General features: G+C 38.3%; 1 protein-coding gene and 1 pseudogene across 7 annotated transcripts in view; one reads left to right on the top strand and one right to left on the bottom strand.

Moving 5' to 3' along the window:
* The window catches only part of KANSL1 (KAT8 regulatory NSL complex subunit 1), a 180,245-nt gene that overhangs the window by 33,974 nt on the left and 118,474 nt on the right, over window positions 1–27,797 (top strand). For all 7 annotated transcript variants that reach the window (XM_027625437.2, XM_027625442.2, XM_027625441.2 and 4 more), the window contains one exon: window positions 14,866–16,237. In XM_027625437.2, the coding sequence (XP_027481238.1) occupies window positions 14,949–16,237 (1,289 nt within the window). In that variant the 5' untranslated portion in view covers window positions 14,866–14,948. The remainder of the gene's footprint in view (window positions 1–14,865; window positions 16,238–27,797) is intronic.
* LOC113908339 lies at window positions 21,026–21,121 on the bottom strand (annotated as a pseudogene).

Raw genomic sequence — 27,797 nt, 5'->3', positions numbered from 1 at the left:
AAATCTTGTCATTGAGTGGTTTATTTAGAGTTTTAAAGCACCTTTTCACCACCCTCTTTCTCTATTTTAGATTAAGTGTCTGGCTTGATTGGTTAAATTGTTCTATGTCTCAGGAAGCATATTTTAACTTTTGTCCCGTTTTGATCACTTTATGAAAGAGTACAGTGCAGGTGTCTCTAATAAAATGGCCTAAACACCTGGCTTGCCTACTGTATTAGTGCAATGAGTACTTGGACCATGTCCTTTTCCTAAAATAGGACTTTAAATACATTCTGGAAATCTAAATTCAGACTAGTTTTTGAGTCTTCATGTTGATTCTGAAGATGTATGTTTGAATTATAGTTTCTATCCTTATAAATGTTTATTAGCCTCTGGGCATACTAAAAGTTGTGCAAAAATACTCCTGCCTGAGTGCAATAATTCATAACACAAAATAAGACTCTTTGATCAGTACTTCCTATTCCCTGGAATGTGAGATCAAAAAGACAGTATGAGTATGAATTAGAAAAGACAAATATCCCACTGTACCAGAGGTCACCAACTCAATTTTGAAGGCCACAAGAAGGGGTAGAAAGAAAGTGGTATCCTTGGGTGTCACTTGCAGTTTGTTGGGTCATAGGAAGAAGATGTATGGAAGGGTCTCTGTTAGTTATTAATTAGTTCAGTTATCGTTTGTTTCTACATTATGCCATTTTACAATGTAGGGTAAAATGTATAGAAGAAAATAAGCCAGCTGATGTGATTTTCCAAAAAGAACTGAAATATGTACTTTTTACATGTGTTAACCTTTTACATGTCTTTGATAGAACAAAGGTAAAGCTAAAAATGCAGAGTATGAGGAAACCAACTAAAGTGTAGAGAGCACAACTGATAATTCATGAATGAAAAGCTTGCGTAGTCTGAAAGAAACTTAAAGAGCATATATGAAGATTTTAAACTTTTTTATGCCGGGAGGCCTTCAATGTGGAGACGTTTTAAATTCTTGTTTTTTTTTGTTGGGTCGCAGTGTCTGGCAAATAGTAGCTGTTTAATGAATGTTACCTTCTGCAAGCCTTGCTTTTCCAAGATTTTAAGCTAGCTCCCTGAAATTTTAACATTCAACATTCGAGTCCCGCAATCAATCGGGCTCCCTGCTCAGCAGGGAGTCTGCTTCTCCCTCTTACCCTCCCCCCCATGTGCTCTCTCTCATTCTCTCTCAAATAAATAAAAATCTTTGAAAAATTTTTTTTAACATTTGAATGCCCGACCCCCTAGAGAGTTATTTAGCTGAGAATTATTTAGCTATACATTTTATTGTTGTTGATTGTAAACTTGCCTTTTTTCTCTAGTTCTGATTTTTTTTAGAATTACAGTTGCCACATCAAGCTTTTGGGAGTCAGGAAATGTAATAAGGTGGAGGTAAATTCAGTGCAGTTTTATCTAAATGTTATCAAAAACTCTGGTTCTTGTTACTTGAACAGGAATCCCAAATGAGATCTCCTTTTGAATTTTAAATACAGCATATTCTTCCCTTGTTTGGAAAAAGTTGCTTGAGTAGTATCAAACTTAATGGAGCCCCTCACCTTCTAATTTCTTTTTAAAAAAGGAGCAGCTTAAGGTCAGATCTGGTTAAATTCAGTTGGAGGGCAAGTGTTGAGGAATAAAAAAGATGAATAACAATTTTGTTGTTAGGATGTTAAACCAAAAATTGCTAAAAACTGGTATGTAGGCTTTCTCTTGCTATTTGCTATTTGGCCTTTGTGACTGCTTATTAGCACCTCCCCCGGAGGGTGTGAAGGGATAGAGGTGAAAGCTAATTAGTTTGGTTTCTGATGTTTGCTAGTAGAGAGGCTTTGTAGAAATACTAGTTGATTAAGTTGAACTGTCGGGGAAGTTTCATTAAACTGTTCATACATTACCATGGAGAACTGAGGATGTTTGAAGACCTCAAGCATATATCAAAAAAATTGGACTGCTGTTTTTCAGTTACTGATTTACTGCTTACCTCTTAGTTTTCCCTTTGGCCTCCCAAGGGAATGAAAGAAGGATGTTAGTATTAACTTTTAACATTTTCCTGGCATTGGAAAAGTTAATTTTTTTATCATTAATTCAGAACTCTTAAGGGATAAGGTAAGTTTTTGAATTGCTTGGACCCTTCAAGCAGTGTCTGGTTTTAGGATTGTTCAGAAACACTTGTATTATTAAAGTTTGTTAGAAAGAAATGAGATAAAAATATATTTTTCTTTCTTTTGTGAGCTAGATTGGTAGGAAATTTGAATTCAGATGATAGGGTAGAAATAGGATAAAACTCCAATAAATACTTTGATACATAGTCATCTTTTGAAACCGTTTTCTGTTTATACGTTTTTTAAACACAGATGGGATTATACTTGTTATGTGGCTTTTTTTTTATGTAGCTGTATATCATAGAGGTTTTTCAAATTAAATTATGCAGTTCTCTTTTAAATAACTGCATAGTATTCTAGTGTGTGTGTGTTTTTTTTAATTTTATTTATTTTTGAGAGAGAGAGTGTGAGAGGGGTGACAGGGTCAGAGGGAGAAGCAGACTCCCTGCTGAGCAGGGAGCCCGATGCGGGACTCGATCCCGGGACTCCAGGATCATGACCTGAGCCCAAGGCAGTCGCTCAACCAGCTGAGCCACCCAGGCGCCCCTCTAGTGTGTCTTTAAGTTTAGGTTTTTTTTCTTGTATTACAATTTTTCAGTGAAAGAATTAAGCGTATTTCTTTATCTATGAGAGTATTTTCTGTTGGATAGGTTCCTAGAAGTGCAGTTACTAGGTAAATGTTTGGGTAATTGCGTTAAAATTTTTGGTAGATACTGCTTTCAAAAGGCTTATGTAACCAAATTTAATAGTTTAAAAAGTACATTTAAAAAGTTTTCCAGTCTGAGTGCAGATGCTTGGTATTGTAAATGACTGGAACCTGAGGTAGATGAAGTCTGTCCTAGATTCACTTGATGCCTGCTTCTCGTTAGGTTGTTATCTTTATGATCAGACATTCTATTAACTTCATAATGCATCCCCATCTGATGCATTCAACATACAATGCTCAGGTGACCTAACGTGTATTGGTCTTTTTTTTGCCAGGCACGGTGCTACATGTAGCGGATAGAGAGAAAACAAGCCATAACCCTCCCCCTCTTTTTTTTTTTTTTTTAAGAGAAGTGTACAGTCTAGGAAAGGAGGGGACAGACTAAGATTGGGAGTTTATATTACATTATGAGCTGTTGCCCAGGGTGTCATGTGAGTGCAGATAAGACCCTCGAGAGGGAGGGACCCCTCAACCTGTAATGAATGGGGAATACTTGAAAGAGCATGTGATCTTGGAAGTGAACCTTGAAAAGAAAGAGTAGTGTGGGCAAAGGTGCAAGGACATGGAAAGAGTCTGGAACTATAAATAAGATTCAGGTGGCTGGAGTGGGGACAGGTTGGAGATGAAGCTGAGTGTAAAAAGGGGCCAGATATATGCTGTGTAGGGAGTTCGGATTCATCCTTACCCTAGAGTCACTGAAAGATTTTTTTTTTTTTTAAAGATTTTATTTATTTGACAGAGAGAGACACAGCGAGAGAGGGAACACAAGCAGGGGGAGTGGGAGAGGGAGAAGCAGGCTTCCTGCTGAGCAGGGAGCCCGATGCGGGGCTCGATCCCAGGACCCTGGGACCATGACTTGAGCTGAAGGCAGACGCTTAACGACTGAGCCACCCAGGCACCCCTCGCTGAAAGATTTTTAAGAGGAGCACAGCATGGTCAGATTTATGTTCTCTTTCTCCTTTTCTAATAATCATTTTGGTAGTGGACGCTAGATTGAAGGCTTGCTGAGACAGGAAGAAAGAACAGTTGGGAGATTATTACTGCCTGAATTACTGTAGTACATAATGAGGCTCTGAACTAAGGCAGTGGCATTAGGATGGAATGAATGTGCCTATCATTCTACCTATTGAACCCTCCCTATTCAGCCTTCAAAATTCAGTCAGAATGTCCTCTCTTTCTGGAACCCTTCCTTGACCCCTTCACGCAAAGCACAGTATTTATCATCTGGGTTTACCTTTGCACCTACTTTCTATTCTCTTATCTTTGTCATTAATGAAACTGCTCCTATAGTCTTTTTATTATTTGCATGTGGCATTGTATGTGCTTAAATGAGTTATCTATGATAGATGGTAAATCAGTAGTTGGGATTAGTATTCACTCACATGGGGAATGTTGAGCGACAGGAATTGGTTTGGATTTGGTGTTGGGGGCAGGGAATGGGTTTGGATATGGGATTTTTGAAGTAGCTGTTATGAGTGATGCTGGGCCCTCCCTACTTACTCTTTAGGTTTCAACTAAGATACTGCCTCCTTTGGGAAGCCTTTTATGACCCTACTGACTTGGCTTGTGTGAAGGCCCCTTAATGTGGTTCCCTGGGATTCCCTGATCACACAGTAGTGTCTCTCTTGAGTGGTCCTTTTCATTCTTCTAGGCACTTTGGTGATTTGAATGTTGTAGGCATTTTCATAAAATGTTTATTGGAGATCATCAGTTGGTGTTCCCTCACTGACTTTTGTCTAAAGACTAAAATTCCAAGTCTAGTGTCTAGCAGTTAAGGCTCTTCCACTTTAAACCTAGCCTTCACCTACTTAGGATAGTAGTTAAAAGCATGGGTTTTAGATCTAGAGGTTTGAATTGGAATCCTCCTTCTGTAGCTTAGTAGTTGTTTGATCTTGGGCACATAACTTTTGAGCATCAATGTTCCTCATCTATAAAACGAGAGTAAGAGTACTTGCTTTTTAATGTTGTGAGGATTAAATGAGAGCATATGTATAAAACAGTACAATGACATAGTAAAAGGTTAGTTAATGTTAGTGAACAGCAGTCATAATAATAACCTATCCTCCAGCCAGAGCTGTGTTTCCCTTAGTAATTATAAACCAAAACCATATTCAGTTATAAGAAGCCCTGTTGGCATGGGAACATGTCAGGGACTAGGGTGGGTGCAGTCCCCATTAGTTCATTTTATAATAAAAAGTTTGCCTCCTATTCTCTATTGTATTTCATAACAAAACATTTGTTTCCATGTAAAAGAAATACTTTCCAATGTGTCCCATTATGTAGCTTTCAGTACTTTATCAGAGATCACTACGTAGCTGCGTTCAGTACTTTATCAGAGATCACGACATAGCTGCGTTCTTCCTCTCTTTCTCTTCTTGAGAAGCTGTCCATGTACCACTTGGTTCATACGAGGTCTTCTGTGGATTGTCTCTCAAATCCTTTCCCATTATTTTGAGTGTGTTAGTTTCTTGATTAGAATTTCCTCATCTTTCTCTGCGTAGCAAAATGTTGTCTTTTGACTGCTCTAGCCCAGTCACTAAGTACCCACAGTGCTTACTGTGTTCCAAGCTTTAGATAAAGTTAGCATGCCTAAGAAGGATACTAAGGAACTTTGCCATCATGGAAATAGAATTCGTAAATTGACAATTGGGGAACATTCAGATAGTTTGAATTGAGTGATGTTGACTTTTTAAGTGCATCGTACAATTTAAGCAGGAAGAGAGAGATGTGCATCTGAACAGTCTGGAAAAGTTTTTGTGGAAATGCCATGTATTGACGTATTAATTAAATTTTGAACCTAAAAGTTAGAAGGGTCTTCCAGGTAGAAGCTGCAGCATAGGCAAAGTTTATGGAGTTGGGAATCTGGGGGAGTTCTAGGTCCACTGCACCTGATCATTTGCTGTGATACTGTGTTAAATTTCATCTTGGAGAATTTGGACTTCTGAGAAATGCACGAGGAGCTATTCCAGAGTAGAGAAGTGAGGTAATAAAAAGGTACAGACCAGATTGAAGGACCAAGGCTGTCAAGAAGTTATTAGCATAATTTAGGTGTGAGTTAATGAGGCCCCACACTGGGTTTGGGTTGATAAGGTTAGGAATAGAAAGGATATACCACCCGAATAGCCTTATAAGAAATAAATGGAAGGATTTCATCATGAAGGAGATGAAGTTAATGAAAGAAAGAGAGTCTTCTGTCTTTAAGAGCCTTCACATTTTGTTTGTGTCATTTATTTGGCCCTTCTGCAAACTTTAGCCGCTTCCAACTTCTGTGTTTAAGCTTGGAGGGGAAACTGCTGATTCTGCTGTGGTGGCCACCTTAGTTGCGCTCCTGGCTGCACCCTGTCTGGGTTACTGTAGCAGCTTCATCAGTGCTCTTTGCCTTTTTACTTTCTTGTAACCCATCCTGTCCACCTGGCCTCTAAAGCACAGTTCTGATGTGTCACTTCCTATTTGAAAAACCTTTAATGACATTCTGCTGTCTTTAAGTGTGAGTAAAGGCTGGCTATTCAAGGTTGTCCATTAATGATCTGGCTTTAGACTGCCTTTCCACTTTTTTCTGTAGTTTCCTTCGTTAAAATATGCTTTATATTTCAAGCAAATTGATCATTTCTTTTAGTCTTCAGGATGTCCTACGTTTTCCCACAGCCTTGCCTTTTCCCATGCCATTTCCTTTCACGAGAATGCCACATTACCATTCTCTTGCTATAGCCTTTTGCGTGATGACGTTTTAGCTAATTTTCAAGTTTCGGTTGAAATTTTGACAACCTCATGGACACTTCCCTAACCATCTTTCCTGCTTCTATTTCTTTACTTAGTGCAGAGTAATGAGGTAATGGTGGGGAAGAGCCTAATAGAAGCCACATTATGGGCAGACTTTTCTTCCCCATCTGACTTGTGCTTCTGTTTCCAGTGAAAGTGTGGTTTGTTGGCCAGCCCAGTGGCCAAACCCCTCTCCTTGGGTCTCTGCAGCTTATCAACATTTTTGCAAGGTGGATGCTGCCAGATTGTTCTTGTATAACTGGAGTCCTGTTTTGGGAACTCTAAAGAAAAAAGGTTTTCATTTGTAGATGTGGAGTATTTGAAGCAGCTAGAAACGTTTTGCTTTCTGCAAAGAAAACATTTATGTGGACAACAGTTTAAAAAAATATCTGTATGTATATATAAAGTCTGTATCTGGGCAGTGGTTTTCTGTTGGAACATGTGATTTTGCCCCCTAGGGGACAAGTGATGTGTCTGGAGGCAGTTTTGGTTGTCATTACTGGTAGAAGGGTGCTACTGGCATCTAGTGGGTGGAGCCAGGGATGCTGCTAAATGTCTGACAACACACAGGAGAGGCCCTTCCCCCACCACAAAATTATTTGGCACAGGATGGCAATAGTGCTGGCGTTGAGAAACTGCCCTAGGGGTATATTTTTGCTTCCCAAGTGCTACTTGTGTTAGGTGGAAGTTTTTCCTTGAGCCTGTGTTTCAGTTTAGACTAATAGAATCATAAGCGTAGGAAGAGACCCTGAAGGTCACATAATTGAACTTTATCCCAACTCGTATCCCTCAGAACAGTGTTCTGCAAGCCATCAAAAGGAATGAGATCTTGCCATTTGCAACGACATGGATGGAACTGGAGGGTGTTATGTTGAGTGAAATAAGTCAATCAGAGAAAGACATGTATCATATGACCTCACTGATAGGAATTCTTAATCTCAGGAAACAAACTGAGTGTTGCTGGAGTGGTGGGGGGTGGGAGGGATGGGGTGTCTGGGTGATAGACATTGGGTAGGGTATGTGCTATGGTGAGCGCTGTGAATTGTGCAACACTGTTGAATCACAGATCTGTATTTCTGAAACAAATAATGCAACATATGTTAAGAAAAAAGAAAAGAAGGGGAAGAATGAAGGGGAGTAAGTCAGAGGGGGAGATGAACCTGAGAGACGATGGACTCTGAAAAACAAACTGAGGGTTCTAGAGGGAAGGGGGGTGGGGGGATCGGTTAGCCTGGTGATGGGTATTAAAGAGGGCACGTTCTGCGTGGAGCACTGGGTGTTATGCACAAACAATGAATCATGGAACACTACATCAAAAACTAATGATGTAATGTATGGTGATTAACATAACAATAAAAAATTAAAAAAAAACAGTGTTCTGCAAGATACTAATAGGTGTAATGGGAGAAAAGAATGTTCATTGGTTTGGTAAAGGCAAACATTTAAGTATTCAGTCTGATGAAATGCATTGTGAGTCTCTGTCAGGACAGTTTTCCCCAAATGTGTTTGCCTGCTGAACCCATCTGACATCTTCCAGTCCCCAAAATGCTTCCTTGGAACTGGGAGGAGAACCATTAATACCTAGCTCAGTCTTTTATAGCTCTTTTTTTGGGTTTCTTCAAACTTACTGCAGGATCTTAATTAATGTCAGTGACAGCATGTGTCAGATTGTGGTTTATTAAATGAACTAAAAATTGGGATATTTTAGGTTTCTTTATTCTGAATGTACGGTACAACTTTGTATTATCTGTCCCCACTAGTAAATTGGAAGTTATAATCCCATCCTGAAACCTGCCCAGGTTGTTATGAGGATTAATAAGTTAATTATAGCTTTTAATGCTTTGTATTCTTTGGAGAAAGGTTATTTATCATAAGTTCTGTATTTGTAAAAAAAACTGCTTGAGAGTCTTTCTCTGCTTTAAATTGAAGAGTGAAGCTTTTGGGATTGAAGTGGTATGGGAATCATTGCTTTAATGAACATTTTGCTCAGTATGTTAAATTTATGAAAGTTACCATGACATTTTGCCTTACTCAGATTTTTTGGTTAAGAATTTGCATTATTTTCTTTTTGCTGCTTTTCCTTTTATTATGCAAGTAATAGATGTTTATGGTGGAGACATTTTATATGCTAGAAAACAAAAGACAAAAGAATCTTACCACCTACTTTTTTTTAGACAAAAATGAGCCCATAGTATGAGTCGTTTTTTGTAACACCTTTCCTTTTCATTTAACAGTGGAGCAAGCACTTTTTCAAGTCAATAAATGTAGTTCTACATTGTTATTATTTATGGTTGCATAGTATTCCATTGTATGGCTGTTGCATACTTTAAACAAGTTGTTGGGCATTTGGTTTGCTTTCTTTTTATTGTAAGTAACATCATGAAGTATTAAAAGTAAATCTCGATGATGGACTCTGAAAAACAAACTGAGGTTTCTAGAGGGGAGGAGGGTAGGGGGATGGGTTAGCCTGGTGATGGGTATTAAAGAGGGCACATTCTGCATGGAGCACTGGGTGTTATGAACAAACAATGAATCATGGAACACTACACCAAAACAAATGATGTAATATATGGTGATTAACATAACAATAAAAAATTTAAAAAAATAAATGATGGGGGAAAAAAAAGTAAATCTCGGGGTGCCTGGATGGCTCACTTGGTTAAGCGTCCAACTCTTGATTTTGGCTCATGATCTCAAGGTTGTGAAATCAAGCCCCACATTGGGCTTCGTGCTGGGCATGGAGCCTGCTTAGGATTCTCTCCCTCTGCCCCTCCACCCCTCACTTGTGCTCTTTACCCCCGCACCCAAAAAAGTAAATCTAAACATATGGCAGAAACGAAAGAAAAGTTCTAAGCTTTGGTAGTTTATAGCAGTTACAGCTAATATTGAGTGCTAACTAGATTTGCCATGTCTATTTTTATGGGCATGGGTCCTCAAGTACAGTGATGTTTTACGGAACTATTTGTTTTATATTTTTCCTGTGCATTAAGAAGTCTTACTGAAATTTATTCCTTTTATATTTGCTTTTTGTCTATAGGTTATAATAATAGTGCAAATAATGGGTGTTTGTATCAGGCACTAGGCTAAATAATTGTAAGTATTTTATTTAATCATCAAGCAGCCTTTTGTGGTAGGCTGTCATTTGCAGATGAGGAAATTGAGGAACAACATAAATAATTTAAATGAGGATAGAGCCAGAATGTGAAGCCAGACCTGTTCCCCATACTTAAAAAGTGAGTGTCTTTGGGGGTAACATTGAATCTCAGCACAGTATTTTAAGTCAGTAAAGGGAAAGGATGAAGATTTCAATCTTTTTTTTTTTAACAGTATTGTTTTGATATAGAAGGATAAAGATTTAGGAGTTAGGAATGGAATACCTTCTGAAGAGGTTGCCTTTCCCCTTCTCTCCTTTCACCCTCCCTACTTATTTAGGTGATTGTTTTAGTAACTATTTGCAGTGCATCCTGTGGGGATATTGAGACCAAGGAGAGTGTGTGTAACAAAATAAACTCTTGTCTTTGAGATGTACGTGATTAATGTCAAGTTCACAGATGTACTTTCAGAGGGTCAGAGAAATCTTGAAAAAGTTGGGATTTGAGCCAGAAGATTTTTAAGTTGTGAACTTAAAGGAATTGTATAATTCTAAACCAGCTGCTTAAGTACCTTCTGTGGTGTGATGTTAATTATGACTCTTTTTATGTGTGCTGGGTGAGCCTGGGTTTTCCTGAGTAAGTTTTGTGTAAGCTATGTAACATCTGTGTCCTTGCCTGGGTCCCCATGGAGGGGGGGTGTTTCCTGCCATGGCTGAGACTTACTGCAGAGCTCTGGGTTAGTAGACTACAACTACTCAGAGCTACTCTTCTCACATGTTGTATTGCTCATCTTATACTGATAACACGCCTTTCTTCATTGCTATTATCAAGTATGTATTGATGTCAGTTCAAAAGAGGAGACATTCTTGATGGGAAAGACCTGATAGTGATTTTTGTTTATGGGAGAAAGTCCTTTTTTCTTTTTAATAATTTTTTTTAAGATTTTTTTTATTTATTTGACAGAGAGAGATAGAGCAGGAACACAAGCAGGGGGAGTGGGAGAGGGAGAAGCAGGCTTCCCGCCGAGCAGGGAGCCCAATGCGGGGCTCAATCCCAGGACCCTGGGATCACGACCTGAGCTGAAGGCAGACGCTTAACGACTGAGCCCCAGGCACCCCTGGGAGAAAACCCTTTGCATGTTATAAAACTAACTCAATGTATTTTGAACAAATAATGTGAACATTGGTTCATTTGCCATTTGGTCTGTAGCACAACTGTTTATACTGTATTAGGAATTATTACTAAATTTAAAATCAAATACGGAAAGTGGACATAGAACAGTTTGTGACACATAGAATGCCATATGCCCGAAAAGTCCATAAGGATAAAGCTCCGTAAGCCCCAGAAGATCTAGTTATTTCATAGGACGTTTATTAAACTACAATCTTAGAACAAGAAACTTTCAGCAAATTATATAGCGGAATAGACAAATTTGACTTTTAAGTGTACTGGTATTTGTATGGATGTTTTTCTCAGTCATTTGCTTAAATATTTCAATATTGTAATTTGAATGGTCATACTTTAAAGAATCTTAGTGTATTCCTGTAGGGCCTGTTTTCCTGTGTTGGTATTGATCTAGAGATAAAAAATGTTTGACCAAATTGGAAGTTGCCCTTTTTTTTTTTTGACTGGGGAGGAGTTTGCGTTAGCTTCAGTGATACACAAATTTTTTCAAGGCCCTTTTTTACTCTTAGAAAATGTTGAGAACCACAAAGAACTTCCTTGGATTATCAGTAGTTGCTGTATTAGAAACTGAGAAATTTTAAAAGTAATTATTTACTAATTCATTTTAAAATGACAAAACCCATTACGTATTATGAAAAATAACTTTTTACCAGAGCAGAAAGGTTTAGTGAATGGTACTGTTTTATGTTTTTGCAAAACTCTTTAATGTCTGGCTTCATAGAAAACAGGTTCTCATATCTGCTTCAGCATACATTCTGTTGTGATAGGTTGTTTTGGTTAAAGTGTATAAAGAAAATCTGGCCTCACACAGATAGGTAGTTGGAAAACAGAGGAATAGTATAATAGCCTTTTTAGATAAATGTGGGTATTTTTTGATACTTACACACATAGTTGACAAGTAGTAGTTTCATAAAGGTTGGTTGCACTGTGGAAGCAAAAACTAAGTCAGTGAATTTTTTGTATTCTGTTAGATAAAATCCATTGGTCTGTCTTGCATTTGCTTTTACCCATGCACGAGTTTCCAACATACATTGGTCATTTGGTCATTCACTGAGTTATGCAGATCTTCCAGATGTTGACACATACGGTATCAAAAATTTCACATTCATTGATATTAGAAGTAATCTATTTAATCGGAAACAAGCTTTTTAAATATTGGGAAAATTTTGGAGCTCATGGTGGTGGATACAAGTTTTCAAAATACTTATTTTTGCTTGAAAACTCAGATTTTACCATTGGCAACAAACATTAGTGGTTTTCCTTGAAATGACAGATTCACTTTGTTCATTTTTGAGAAAATACCCAACTACTCAAGTCTGAATAACCATAGTTTGTCAGTTGTTCTGCCAAGTAAAAATAGTGTTCTGTGAAAAATGCTTCCAGTTCAGCTTGCAAATCAGTTGTATAATGCTTTTTCTCAGACTTCTTAAAGAAGCAAAAGTTGCTTTATGTGTACTTTTCCTTTTATCACACAGTATTTAAAAATGTATACTCAAAAAAGTACATACTCAAGATTGGAGATTTAATAAGATTTATAATTTCATCAAAGACATTGTTAGAAGGAATGGACTTTTTTTTTTTTTAACTGTAAAGGAGTGGAGCATACAATGACCAGTGACTGTTAGTACATTTCGTTGCCTCTGTCTTGATTTATGTGAATGTACCCGCAGTTTTGCTCAGCCTTGTTTTTGTACCCTCAATGTAAACTTCCATGCAGTGAGAAGAGACAAATAATGTTCAGTATTAATATGAAAATAGCTTTTGTCTTGTGGACCCCTGAAATTCGAGCTCCTAAGTCTGTAGGCCATGCTTTAAGAATAACTGGCTTAGCCCCTATGTTTATAGCAGCATTATTTGCAATAGCCAAGATATGGAAGCAGCCCAAGTGTTCATTGACTGATGAATGGGTCAAGTCCATTCATATATGTGGTATATATATATACAATGGAATATTATTCAGCCACAAAAACGAATGAAATCTTGCCGTTTGCAACAACATGGGTAAGAGCTAGGGAGTATAATGCCTAAGCGAAGTAAGTCCATCAGAGAAAGACAAATACCATATGATTTCACTCATCTGTGGATTTTAAGAAACAAAACAAATTAGGCAAAGGGGAAAAAATAAGACAAATCAAGAAACACTCCTAATTATAAAGAACAAGTTGATGGTTATCAGATGGGAGGTGGGTGGGGCGATGGGTAAATAGTTGATAGGGATTAAGGAGGGCACTTGTGATGAGCATTTAGTGTTGTATGGAATTGCTGAATCACTATGTTGTACATCTGAAACTAAAATAACACTGTTAACTACAATGGAATTTAAAAAAAAGCAATTTAAAAAATAATTGGCTTAGCTCTTTATATAAATTTCCTTTTGCTGTTGGACCAAATAAGTCCAAGGTGATGTAGAAGAGGCAAATGACAGGTTTTTAGCTGGGGCTACTAAATGCAAGCAATGCCATTACTGAGATAATAAAACAGGGTGAAGAGTGTATTGGAAGAAGAGAGTTTTGAGTTTCAGGGAGCTTGAGGATCGTGGGGGTGGGAGTGTCAATTAGTGAAGCTCAGCAAGTTTTTCTGAGTGTTAGGAGGCCTCACTATACTAGGTGGTTATTACCAAGGAAGTGAGTTGAGAGAGAGGAGGGCAGAAGGGACCCTGGTGTCAAGGACATGGGGAAAGGAGCATTTCTTAGAAGACTGAGGTGGTCAGCACTACCTAATGCTTCAGAGAAGTCCCATAGAATGGGGACTGAGACTTGACCATTGGATTTGATAATGAGATTACTAGTGCCCTTTGCCAGAGCAGTAGGATTAGAAGCCAGATTATGAGTGAAGAGTGCAGAAGCAGCTATTTATATTATTCTTTCAAGAAGTTTTCGGGTAAAGGGGGTGCCTGGCTGGCTCAGTTGGAGGAGCATACGACTCTTGATCTTGGGGTCATGAGTTTGAGCCTCACGTTGGATGTAGAGATTAATTAAGTAAACTTAAGTTTTGGGGTAAAGGAAAAGAAATGTGTTGGGCAGTTTCAGAGGTGGGCTGTATTGAGGACAGTGAAAGAAGAGAAACTGGATGAAGCAAAAATACAGGTGTGATACAGTTAAGTTGGTGGTGTGAGCTGTCAGAGAAGTGAGAAGCTTATGTGCACTGGATTTTCTGGCTAGAGAAATGCAGAGACCTGTTCAGCCTACAAGCTTTTTGGTAGGAATGGGGCGTGTCTTACTAATTCTTTTCTGTTTAATTGCTAAGTGTTTGGTTTGATACATTTGCTTTGTTTTATTTTTAAAGATTGATTTAGTTTAGAGGGAGAGAGAGTGCACCCCGAACAGGGGTAGGGCCAGAGGGAGAGGGAGAGAAGAGAAGGATGCGGGGCTTGATCTCATGATCCTGTGGTCATGACCAGAGCTGAAATCAAGAGTCAGATGCTCAGCCGACTGAGGCACCCAGGCATCCCAATACATTTGCTTTTTTTTTTTTTAAGATTTTATTTATCTATTCATGAGAGAGAGAGAGAGAGAGAGAGAGAGAGGCAGGCAGAGGGAGAAGCAGGCTCCCAAGGAGCAGGGAGCCTGATGCGGGACCCGATCCCCGGACCCTGGGATCATGACCTGAGCCAAACCAAAGGCAGATGCTTAACCATCTGAGCCACCCAGGCGCCCCCAGTGCATTTGCTTTAAATCTACTAATTTCAAGAAGTTTTATAGTGTTTGTTTTTTTTATGCAGATGATTTAACTTTAACAATCTGATTCTTTCAGAACGTAACTTCTGTTTTGGCTATTTTCAGTCTGTGGTAACAAGTGACAAAAAAGAAGGGTGGACTTCTTTCTTTGTGCAAGGATTGTCGCCGCCCCCCCCCCCCCCCCATATTTGAGTATCCAGGTTTCCAGAATAGTCTTAAGTGTTTTTCTTTCTGGAGGCAGAGTTTGGATTATAGCCTCAAGCAGTGTTTGTATTAAAAGCATGTGAGTTGTTTTCTAATGTGCATATATTTCTAACTTCCTTTTCTTTTTTCTCTTTTAGTTTGTTCTCTGGGGAGGCAGTAAGGGGCCGTGGAACTGGCCTCGGCACCGGGAGAGGCTGGACTTCCTGTCTCTCTGTGCTGAATGGCTGCGATGGCGCCCGCTCTCACTGACGCAGCAGCTGAAGCACACCATATCCGGTTCAAACTGGCTCCCCCATCCTCCACTTTGTCCCCTGGCAGTGCCGAAAATAACGGCAACGCCAACATCCTTATTGCTGCCAACGGAACCAAAAGAAAAGCCATTGCTGCAGAGGATCCCAGTCTAGACTTCCGAAATAATCCTACCAAGGAAGAGTTGGGAAAGCTGCAACCACTGGTAGCATCTTATCTCTGCTCCGATGTAACATCTGTGCCCTCAAAGGAGTCGTTGAAATTGCAAGGTGTCTTCAGCAAGCAGACGGTCCTTAAATCTCATCCTCTCTTATCTCAGTCCTATGAACTCCGAGCTGAGCTGTTGGGGAGACAGCCAGTTTTGGAGTTTTCCTTAGAAAATCTTAGAACCATGAATACGAGTGGTCAGACAGCTCTGCCACAAGCACCTGTAAATGGGTTGGCTAAGAAATTGACTAAAAGTTCAACACATTCTGATCATGACAATTCCAATCCCCTCAATGCAGGAAAACGAGCTCTCACTTCATCTTCTCTTCAGGGGGGTGAAATGGTGGCATCTGAATCTGGGGACTTGAAGGGGGGTATGACCAATTGCACTCTTCCACATAGAAGCCTTGATGTAGAACACACAACTATATTTAGCAATAATAGCACTGCAAACAAATCTTCTGTAAATTCCATGGAACAGCCGGCACTTCAAGGAAGCAGTAGATTATCACCTGGCACAGACTCCAGTTCTAACTTGGGGGGTGTCAAGTTAGAGGATAAAAAGTCTCCCCTGTCTTCCATTCTTTTCAGTGCTTTAGATTCTGACACAAGGATAACAGCTTTACTACGGAGGCAGGCTGATATTGAGAGCCGTGCCCGCAGGTTACAGAAGCGCTTACAGGTTGTGCAAGCCAAGCAGGTGGAGAGGCATATACAGCATCAGCTGGGTGGATTTTTAGAGAAAACTTTGAGCAAACTGCCAAACTTGGAATCCTTGAGGCCCCGGAGCCAGTTGATGCTGACTCGAAAGGCTGAAGCTGCATTGAGAAAAGCTGCCAGTGAGACCACCACTTCCGAGGGACTTAGCAATTTCCTGAAAAACGATTCGATTTCAGAAGAATTGGAGAGATTTACAGCCAGTGGTATAGCCAATTTGAGGTGCAGTGAACGAGCATTTGATTCAGACGTCACCGACAGTAGCTCAGGAGGAGAGTCTGATATCGAAGAGGAGGAACTGTCCAGAGCTGATCCTGAGCAACGCCATGTGCCCCTGTGAGTAAAACCCATGCATGATGTCACTCTTGAGAAATGTTAGGGCAAGGGAGAAAGAATTAGTGAATTCCCGTCACGGGGAGAATGGGATTCTTTGTGTATAGGTGCCTATGTTCCATTTGTCTTTTTTCTGATTTTAGGTACGTGGTTGCATGTACATGCTAGTGAAGAAATGAAAGATGTTTCTGGCATAGTGTGTTGCCATAGATGTTATTTATTAAGAAAAACCCAGAAGACATCCTATTTGTAAAACTATATACTTCTTTCAGAATGAAAGTAGATTTCTTTTGAAACCGTATGTAGGATATTTTTTGTAAGTCTCTGGCTTGACTTCAGATTCTCTTATTTCTAGTTAAGTGGGGACAGAAGTTTAGTTGACTTTGTTAATGTTGCTGGAATTTATAGTTGCTTTTATTATTTATTTATTTTTTTAATGTAAACTCCACCCCCAGCATGGGGCTTGGAACTCACTATCCAGGGTTCAGGAATTGGCATGCTCTACTGACTGAGCCAGCCAGGTGCCTCTGTAGTTGCTTTTAGTTAAACTTTCAGCAGAGTGTACCCAGTTTTCATTTTTAACAACTGAGATTTCCTTATATTTTAAGGACTAAGAATCAGAAAATGCTTCAGAGTATTTTATAGGTTGCCTCTAAGTACAATCCACTTTCACAACTTGATTTACTTCCTAAAAGAGCCCATCTTTATCAGATTTGAATTTTATTTTTTTCTCAGCTAAGTTTAATTTATTGACATATGTGGGATAAGTTTTTTCTGGTTTTTCCAAATCTGTTGTCTGGAGGAAAATTCTACACAAGCTTTGGGTGGCACCCCAGATTGGCATGGTGAATCCAGAGGTGCTTTACTCATGTCCTTCCCTCCTCCAGTGGCTCCTTACAGATAAACAAGGAAGTATAGTATATCTCCTTAAAAATAAACCAGTCTACAATTTATCTACTTATAAGGGTTAGACTTAGGAGAGAGGGAAGCATGAGATGTTGGAAAAGAAGGTCAGGAGAGTTGACTAGTAGGTCCTCTTTCATTTCCCTTTTTGGGCCAGCGATGTTACAAAGGTTAGATTGCTAAAGTAGCCTGAAATACAGGTGGTTATGTTGGAATATTTAGTTTTTCCTTGCCTACAGTAGTAAAAAGGTGACTAAGGTTTTCACTGAAGACGTTGTTGAGACAGCCATGCTTTTTTTAAGCATAAGTAAATCTCCTTTTTTCTCAATTTTAGCTTATGTTTCTATTTCAAGGGAAAAAGTCTGGATAATTTTGCTGAATTTCTTCCTTGTAGACCTAGTTCATTTTTTGTTGTTGTTGTTAGCTTACTGTACTTGAGAGTCCACGTCTATATTCCCATCTAAAGCAGATATTATTTCAGAGGCTTGCTACTGCTGTAACGTAGTTATGTTTCTTTAAATGGATTAGTGACTTAACCCAGCTTGCAAATATTTGTGGCATTTTCCTGCTGACTTTACTGCATAAGCCACTGCTTTAAAAAATCATGGTTAATGTTGAATATTTTGTGTTTTAAGAGTAATTTCATGAAACAAATATTGTAGTTGATCCATTTTAAATTTCATGTACTTTTGTATATTTGAGAAAAGTTAGAATCTATAAGTTTACTGTTTTCAGGATACTTTGTTTTGAAAACATTTCTAAGTTTTGGTAATGTGGGGAACTATTCCAATTCCGTGAAATCAAAATACCTAAATGAGAACTTTTCTTGTTTCATGGAATAACTAGTGATTTGAAAAGACTGCTTAGGCTTAGTCCATTCACTCACTACTTAGTTCTGAGCATTCTTATCACGTAATGGTTTCTTGATTGGAAGGTTGTAAAGTGTAAGGACAGCTAAGGGATCACTTTAGGAAACTTTCTGGAATTATTTGAATCCTCTTAAAATTAAATTAGCTAAACAATGCTTTAAAAAGTTGAATCTCCAAGTATAGGATCATATTAAAGTAAGGAAATTGGGGCACTACAAATACTGTGAAGTAAATATACTTTCTTCTCATTATGATATAATTAAATTTAAATTAAAACTACCAATAAAGCATAAGTACTTTAAAGTTTTTGTTGAACAAGGTCACCAGACTGACTCCCTAAGGCTGGTATTTAGCCAGGTGTTTGTTGACCTTCTGAGTATTTTATTAAAGGTTTTCAGCAATTGGCCAGACAGTGAGAATGGAGGCATTACTTTGATTAAAAAAGAAGAAAGGGGCAGGGGAAGTGGTTCTTTGGACGCTGAGAAGCCTTTTCTTTGTGATTTAATAGTTCTTCCCAAATCTCCTAAACCACATTTATAATTCTTGAGTCCTAGAATAAGAAGTTAGTTCACTGTTCAGGAGCTTGACCCAGCTGGTGAATTTCAACTTTTTTCCCTAAGGTAGCTTAATATTTCACTCCTTTGCTGAAGTACTCCTGTCAGAGATAAAATTGGCTAGATTTAGTCTAGGCAGCCATGATGAAGATATTTAGCAGAGGAAGCTGTTGAAATGAATTGTTTTTAAATGATGGTGCTTAAATTACAAGTGCATGGTTCTGTGAAAGTAATAAGCCTTCACCAAGAATTTATTTGTGTTTTTTCTTCTTTCCTACCTCCAAGAGGAAAAACAGTGATCCATTGTAAGTCATAGGTACATGCTAGCAGTAGTGGAATGACTGACTTTTATATGTTATTGAATTTTTGGCAAATTGTATATTTATCATCATATTATATTTTACAGTTAGTAAATCTGTATTGCCAGATGAGGTATCTTAGAGAAGTTCTTTCCTTTTTCTTGATTAATTTTTTTGGGTAACTGATTTTATTTAGTTTAAAACTGTTGTTGTTATACCTTTTTATTTTAAACTCTTTTTGGAAAATCATCCTAAAACGTTTCATGTATCTTCCTGTCTTGGTACATTAATTACTTTTGGAATTCGGCACTATACTGGGTTTGACCTGTATCATTGTTTAGTAATATCACTGTGGAAGGAGCAGGAATTTTAACATTATCTTCTTGATGGAGGGATGAACTGGCAAGGGAGGTATATGTTTCAGCAATCACCTTAATTTTTAATTCTTAACCGTAGAAATAGAAATAAGAGCATTTAAGTTATCTCTTGTGTACACAGAATAATTGTTGAGTATGTGCGTGTGTGTCTCTCCTTTCCACTTTCGTTTTCCTTTATATTACTCCCTCTCTTTTCCCTTTAAGAGTTTTGTTCTGCCATTTTGTTACGAATTCCTGGACTGACAATCTCATTTTGCTAAATTTGGTTTTCATTTCCTTTGCCCTTGTACTTACAAATTTCTATAGTAAGTACTTGCTGTTAAGAAAATATTTTTTTTTTTCAGATATTTTCTTAAATGTGTTCTTAAATAGTAGTGTTCTGGTTACCTGGACATGGATTATATAAACTTCTCTTTTCTAAAAAAAAATTATATTTTTTCTTAACTGTTATTATAGGCTTATCTTGGTGGTCATCATAAAAAGAATCCTTCATAGGGGCACATGGGTGGCTCAGTTGGTTAAGCGTCTGCCTTTGGCTCAGGTCATGATTCCAGGGTCCTGGGATCCAGTCCTGCATTGGGTTTCTTGCTCAATGGGAAGTCTGCTTCTCCCTCTCCCTCTGCCCCTCCCCATGCTTGTGCTCTCTCTGTCTCTCTCTCTCTCAAATAAATAAATAAAATCTTTAAAAAAAAAAAAAGAATCCCATAAAATGTTTCACTAGGACTACGGAAATAATATGTTTTATATATATTACATATATCTTTATGTTACACAATGCTTTCTTTATAAGGACCTCAGGGAGAAAGATACGCAACCAAGACTGATTTTTTTCCCTTAAGCTTTTAAGTCTTGTGTCTGTTACCTGGATGCTAGAATTTGTGTTGTTCACTAGGTTTCTGTTGTCCTGTTGGCTTTTGGAAGTTAAAGCTTGTAGGTCTTGTACCTTTTTTTAAGCCTCATTCTTGGCTTCATTTTGTTCTCCTTGTTCTTGTTTTATTTTCATGCTTTTATTTCTGGCCTAATTTATGCTAACCTATGTTTTATTTGATAGCCTCCTAAAGTCTGTTTCAGATCAAGGTTGGGTAAAAATAAACTAGATGTTCAGTTTAGTGATTAAAGAAATTATTTGAATTTTGGATTATCTTGATTGCAGTGACTTTTCTTCTGGGGGAATTTATTGTTAATAAAGATTTCTGTGTATACCGAATTACTTGTGTGTTTGTAGGTTTTGTTTTTTAGGTATCAGGGAATGCTTTGTGTTGTAGCTTCCTATTTGAATTTATTAAGTATACACAAATGATGTTGCCAGAGGTGGTAGTCAACTTGATTTGTCCTTATTTTGCTATTCCTTATCCTTTCATAGAATGATGGAGTGAGAGTAGTATTAGCCAGGAGAACTAAGTCATACCTAATCCGTCTCTGCTATAGACTAGCTATAGGGCTAATCATGTAACTACTTTTATAATAAAAATGAAGGAATTGACTAGATAACTTCTGAGTCGGAAACTACTTAAAATTGTGACTATACTATCTTTAAATAGCATGGATTGATGGAGCTGTTCTCAGCACTGTTTTTTTGTTGTTGTTTTTGTTGTAGTGTTTTTGTTTTTATTTTTGTTTTTTGCATTTGGGGAAACTGTGAAGCAAAAGTCCCTATAAGTCACTGGTGTAACTTGAAACAAAACAGCCTTCTTGACTTGTGACTTACAGCTTTAATTCTTTTAATGCCTCTGTGTGTGTGTGTGTGTGTGTGTGTGTGTGTGTGTGTCTTTTGTTTTGTTTTTGTTTTTTAAACACGGAATGCTTCACGAATTTGCGTATCTTCCTTGTGCAGGGGCCGTGCTAATCTCCGTGTTGTTCCAATTTGTGCTGCGGAAGCAAGCACTGTTTTGTTTTTTTTAATAGTCCACTAAAGTGACTATTGAATTTGTTACTGTGTGGGATACATACTTGAGAATAATTCCATTGTGTTCTTATAGAACTTACTTCAGAGGTGAATAAACTCATTTTTGGAACACTTTTGATTTAATGCCCCTTGTTTTTCTGCTAACCTGCATATGACATCCAGTGGCAGATAGGAGCTTCTATATTTTTCCCCTTTCCCTCTCCCCCCTTCCTTTTTTCTAAGATATGTAGATAGAATTTATTCTTGGTGTTTCTTGTGTGATTCTGAAGGAAGGAAGTTAGGCAACAAGGAATTTGGGGGTTACCCATTTGCTGCAGATCTAGTTGCTACAGATGTTTTCTGTGGCCTTGTGACTGGTGTTTTCATTCTCTAAAATTGAGTGAAAGTACTCTTAAGGTAATGGTAGTGCTGAAATGCCCATAGAATAGTATTTACTAAATGAGCAAATGTAAAAGAGGCAAGAGATGAGGTAGGTGAATAAATAGATTATCTGCAAGTATGCTTTAGATGTGGAGAAACGGTAAGATAAAGATGAATATTTAGAACAGTGCCTAGCACACAGTAATATAAGGCAAATATTAGATGACATAATTGAAACAGGAAGAGATCACAGCTGGTTGATGCAACTGGAAAGAAAGGATATTAGAATAAGCCTTGAAGGGTGGCTAGGATTTTGGTAGGAAGTTTTCTCTTGGTTGTGGCCTACTGAGGTAGGTCAGTAGAGGCAGAAGGCATGGTGTACAGTGAAGACAGAGGCTAAAAGGCATGGGGCTTTGTTGGCTAGACTGGGGTGTGTTTTTTGAGACCTAGCAACATAGGTAAGAGTGCTAAATGTAGTAAAAAAGGAAAGAGAAAATCTCAGAGGTGATGCAGAAGTAGAGTTAGTGGGACTTTATTTTTATTTATTTATTTTTTTAAAGATTTTACTTATCAGAGCGAGAGCACAAGCAGGGGGAGTGGCGGGCAGAGGGAGAAGCAGGCTCCCCGCTGAGCGAAGGAGCCCAATGCAGGACTTGATCCCAGGACCCTGGGGTTGTGACCTGAGCCGAAGGCAGATGCTTAACCAACTGAGTCACCCAGGTGCCCCAGAGTTAGTGGGACTTGATGAACAGTGGATGTGAGGGGTCAGTGAAGGAGGGAGTATCATACATGGAGTTTCAAGCCGTGGGTGATTGTAAGAATACATTTTGCAAAATAACCCTAAGAGCATGTGAAGGTCCAGGTTCTTTACTAGTGTCTTAAAAATGAAATTTCTGTATTCCTTTGTACATTCCAGCAAGTGTTAAAAAAATCAGGAAATGGGCTTCCAAGTAATCCTGTATAAACAAAGTGAGGAGTGAGTGGATCTGTACCTCAAAGCCTTATATTGGAGACTTTGAAATGGATGAATTCATTTATCAGATGTATTGATTGCCTACTGAGATGTGCTAGGTGGTAGGGGTATATAGTGGTGAATAAGATACAATCCCTGCCCTGTCCTTGTGGACAATATAGGCTAGAAAGAGAGACTAATTATTTAAGCAAGTAATCACATAGTTACTGATGTATTTACAGTGGTTGTGGGTGCTACAGAAGTGAAGTTCAGAGAGCTTTGAAGGGTGCATATCAGGAACATCTAATTAAAATGGGTGGGGATATTATAGCAAGTATACTGAAGAAGTAACATGTAAGCTGAGACCTAAATGATGAGAGATGATTGGTGGTGAAGAAGGAAGAGTGTGCTACAGACTGAAGAAACAGCATATGCTAAGGCCTTGGGAATGGGAGGTGCTTGACACTTTCAAAAAGAGGGCACAGTGTAAGGAGAGTGATGAGAAATGAGCCAGAGAGGTAGTTAGAGGCCAAGTCATATTGGTGTTTTTGTTGGTTATCTCACATTTAAAATGTTAATTGTGGAGCCAATGATGTGTAAACATCATTGGATTTTTTTTTTTAAAACCTCTTGTAATTGTGTGAAGGGCACAAAGTGGATGTCGATTTTGGGAGACCAGTTAGGCTATTGTTGTAAACCAGGTAAGAGAGAATGGTGGACTCAGACTTTGGCAGGAAAGAGTGAGAGAATTGGATATTGGAGATAGAGTGACTAGAATTTGTGATTGATTGGATATGATGAGTGGATGTTGAGAGAGAAGGAAGAGGTATTATGAGTGATTCCTAGGTTTTTGGCAGGAATAACTAGATTGAATGGCTATGTTGAGATGAAGGAACAGTTGGAAGGAGGTTATTGAATGTGGTGGACTCTTGCTAATTTTCAGTTAAACATTTTTGGCTGTTGGGTATACCCAGGATTTCAGTGTCATTTGCATAGCACCCTGTTAGATTCCATGTGCATGATAAATTATTTTAGTAGGAAAGGGAAAGCGTGGGACCACATTTTATTTCAAATGAATAGTAATCTTTTTTTTTTTTAGTAGACTCCACGCCGAACATGGGGCCCATCGTGGGTCTTAAACTCATGACTCTTGAGATCAAGACCTGAGCTGAAATCAAGAGTCCGTTGCTTAACCGACTGAGTCATCCAGGCACCCCTCAAATGAATAGTAATCTAATTAGTTTCTTTACTCTGTCCCTAAACAAAGATCAAAACAGACTAATTTGCAGGCTAGGCAGAAATTTATACCTCAGGTCATGTCCTTTAATATCTACCAGTTCATTCTTTTTTTTCCTGTTTCCCAATGTATACCTGGGGAAGTTTCGCTCTTACATTCAATGTAAAGAGAGCATTGAGTCTAAAATTTTAACTAATGGGTGCGGTATATAATATATATAAAGTAAATTTTACTATTTTGGATTCCCCTTAATGCTTTGTGGCCACTTCAGCCTGTTTGATTTTATATTTGTTCAACAGTTACAAAGAAGGGTTTTGCATCGAAATGATGAACAAAATTGTTTTGAAATCAGTTTCAGTCTGATAAAAGTGTCTGGAGAGTCTTTTCCTCAAGTAGAATATCCTGAAAAGTTTTTGGTCAAGTACAAATGTTGCAGGTTGCCCTGGTAACCTATTTAGTAGCATTGTAGCAACTGTATAGATTATATTCAGAACTCTCAGGTAAGAGGATTTGTGGAGAAAAGGTTTGGGGGTTGGTGAGGATTTGAGGAATGACAACCAGGAAGGAGGGGTTATATTCAGTTTTAAATCATTTTCAAGTTGTTTTACTTTTGCCTAATAGAATAGAGGACATGAGCCAGGGGATTAAATGAGAATCGTATATGTGTAGTGACTGGTTCTTTTTGCTCACCCTTTAATCTTTTTTTCCCATTTGTTCTGGCACTTGAGGATGCATCCTGGGAAAATAGAAACTGGGGGAGACAGAGCTTAGGATCACTGGGACTAAATTAGTATGAAACCTGGGAGATCACAGAACCCCGGGGGGACTGACTGAAGTGATTTGTTGGAACTAGGGAACAACATTTTTAACCTACTTTGCCTAATCAGACAACAGAGTTGAAACATGTCAGGAAAAAAATAATAGCTTACATTGCTTGAATATATCTGAGGTGTAGGCAGTGTTGTAAGTGCTTTATACTTACTAACTTATTTAGTTCTCACAATACAATGAGGTGTAGGTATTATCTCAGTTTTACAGACTGAGAATGAGAAATGAACAGTTTAAGTAGCTTGCTTAACGTCTCACAGCTAACAAGAAATCAGGGTATTATTCTAGGCTGTTTACCCACAGCCTGGGCATAAACATTGAGCTGTATTAGTGGAAACAGAAGCAAATTGCCCTTTAGACTTGGTTGATGAAAAGGAATCTACCAAACATAATGTAAAATAGGGCATTTATCTTTGTATTCAAGAGACTTTATAGTAATATTAAGTAATTTGGTAATAAATTTTGAGGAAAGGTAAATAGTCTGTATCTTAACCAGATACACCCTTTGGCCTGCAATGACCTGTTATTCATTTCTTTTGTGGAATAGAGGTTGGATGGGTTGGGAGGGTCATTTTGCTAGGGCAGACCTAGCATCTGGGAAGTGGCTGGAGTGACTTTTTCTTAAAAAAGAGAAGAAAACAGAATTAGTATGTATTGATTACACCTTCTATATGTTAGGTGGTTTACATTTGGTATCTTTTTTTAAGAATTTATTTATTAAGATTTTATTTATTTGAGAGAGCAACAGAGATAGCGAGAGCGAGAGAGAGCACAGGTGGGGAGGAGAGGGAGAAGCAGTCTTCCCGCGGAGCAGGACACGGGGCTGTCTCCCAAGACCCTGGGGTTATGACCTGAGCCGAAGGCCGATGCTTAACTGACTAAGCCACCCAGGTGCCCCCTACATTTGGTATCTTATTTAATCTTTAAAACATTCATATGATGAAGCTGATATCTCCATTTTACAGTTGAGGCCCAAGACTATAAACATATTACATAATTTAGCAAAGATAAAAAGCTAGTTCTTTCTTGCTGCTCTTTCTATGAGTATTTTTCTACTGAACTGACTGGGAGGGAGCAGAAAGAAGATTCTGTTTTCAGAAATGGAGCAACCTGAAGGCACACTGCTCTTTAGATGCCTCTTTGACTGTACAGTACACTGGTGGGCATGGCACTGATTATGAGGGATGATGGGAAGGTGTTTTTCCTCTACTATAATAAATAATCCAGAGAAGTGACCTAGTTCATAATTTTTTAAAAACATTTTTGACATTCTAAAGGGATGATTTATATTTTAACTTACGTGGAAAAATCCTTATTTCCCCAGTTGCTGGAAAAAGAAGTGTTTTAAAATATGAAAGTATTTTACGTTCCTTTTCCTTTAGTCTTGCATTGTGCTTATGACCGATAGATGAATTATAAGCATGTACTTATAATGTTTATAAGTGTTTATAAACTTATAGTGTTTATTGAAGTATTTTCCTCAAAAAATCTTTTTCTGGTGAGTCTGGTTATTATAGGAGGTTGAACGGCATAGAATAACAGTTAAAGAATATCCTGATTGGTTTTTCCACCCACTTATCTGGGTTTGTGTTGTTTTCATGTCTGAGAATGGAGTTTATGATTAACATTCAGTATCTTATTTTTATTGATTTGATAATCACTGGAAAACTTGAAGGGTGAACTGGAGGTTATTATTTTTCTTAGCATTTGTAGGATTAGGGAGCAATATGGTAAAAAAGAATTTTAGACTATTGTTGAGAATTGTTCATTTTAATTTTGTCTTTTAATCTTCCTAGGTTCCTCACTTACAAAGTCTAAATTACACCTTTCTGGAAAATGTCACTTGTTGTTTTGTAATGATGAGACCCAGACTGGGATGGGAAAGACTTTTATCACTGTTGGGCACTCTGTCCATCTTGTTGAGGTACGCTGAGCCCGCTGAGCGATCCTTCATGGAGCACAGACTGCCTGTATCTGCATAGGGAGTCTGCAGACTTGGTCCGTCAGGGAGGTAGTGGCAGAGCTGCAGCAGCAGTCTGCTCACTTGTTTCTTCATGAGGCAACCTGCTGCCAGTGTGTACCTGCAGTAACTGTCGTTTTATTTTTTTAATTGTGTTCCACTTACGGCAATGCAGAAATCTGAAAGGAAGGTGTGGACCCTGAGAGTGGGGGATAGTGAGAGAGTGAAGACAAAGGGCTTTATTTACCGTATGGGTATCCTTTTTGCTGAATAAAGTCTTTGGAATGTTATACTTTGGAAATAAATATCCCTAATGAAAAACAGTCCTCTATATCTGCCCTCCCCCCCAAGCAAAACAGGGGTGCCTGGGTGGCTCAGTTGGTTAAGCGTCTGCCTTTTTCTCAGGTCCTGGGATAGGCCCAAGTCAGGCTCCCTGCTCAGCGGGGAGCCTGCTTCTCCCTCTCCCTCTGCTGCTCCCCGTGCTTTTGCTCTCTTGCTCTCTCTGTCAAATAAATATTTAAACAAAAACCCAAAAACCAAATAAGCAAAACAATAAACATTTTTTCATTTTTTAAAAGAAAACAATAAAAAGTTCTCTTTTATTCCTGTTTCTTTCCCAGAAATAATTGATTAAAGACCATTACAGATTATAAAGTTCATTTTTATAGAATTAGAGACCAATTGCTCTTTGACACTGTCAAACATCAAATGTGGAATTTTAGTTACTGCCTAGATGCATAAAGTTAACATAGATGACTCTTTCTTTGATTCATTCAATTGGCTTTCATAGAATTTCACTGTGAGAATGAAAAGATCTGGGTTTTTTCTTAAAAATTTTTCTTCAGATCTTAAGAGTTTTCAGCTGAGTTGCTGCAACCACTGTTTCTCTAGATTTCCAACTGGGTGAAAATGTTTTTCTTTTTAAATTGGCACTCCTCCAGCAGATTTTTCCACCAAGTATTCTTTGGGCACACCCTTTGCATAGTGAATTTTGCAAGATCTTTATTCACAAGGCTGGAAGACAGGCCAATCTTCTCTTTGTAAGATGAAAACAAGAGTGAGGCTTGCTTAAGACTCATTTTGCTTCTACCCAGCTGTATTTGAAATTGATCTCGTATGCAAATACATTCAAGCGTTCACAGAAGAAATTTGACTTGGAAGTTTTAAGTGGAAAGGCTAATTTTGTATTTGCAGGAAGTTTGCTTGGTGCAGTGATTTTCCTCCCAATTGAGAATTCTCTTAATTTGTTCTTAATCATAACTTGATAGTAAGTAGATCTCAGACTTGAGAGGTGTGAGGTGACTTTGATATTTTCAAG

The sequence above is a fragment of the Zalophus californianus genome, chromosome 16, assembly GCF_009762305.2.
Source record: "Zalophus californianus isolate mZalCal1 chromosome 16, mZalCal1.pri.v2, whole genome shotgun sequence".
Lineage (NCBI taxonomy): Eukaryota > Metazoa > Chordata > Mammalia > Carnivora > Otariidae > Zalophus > Zalophus californianus.
The sequence above is the reverse complement of the archived record's forward strand: the minus strand, read 5'-3'. Positions and strand labels throughout refer to the sequence as shown.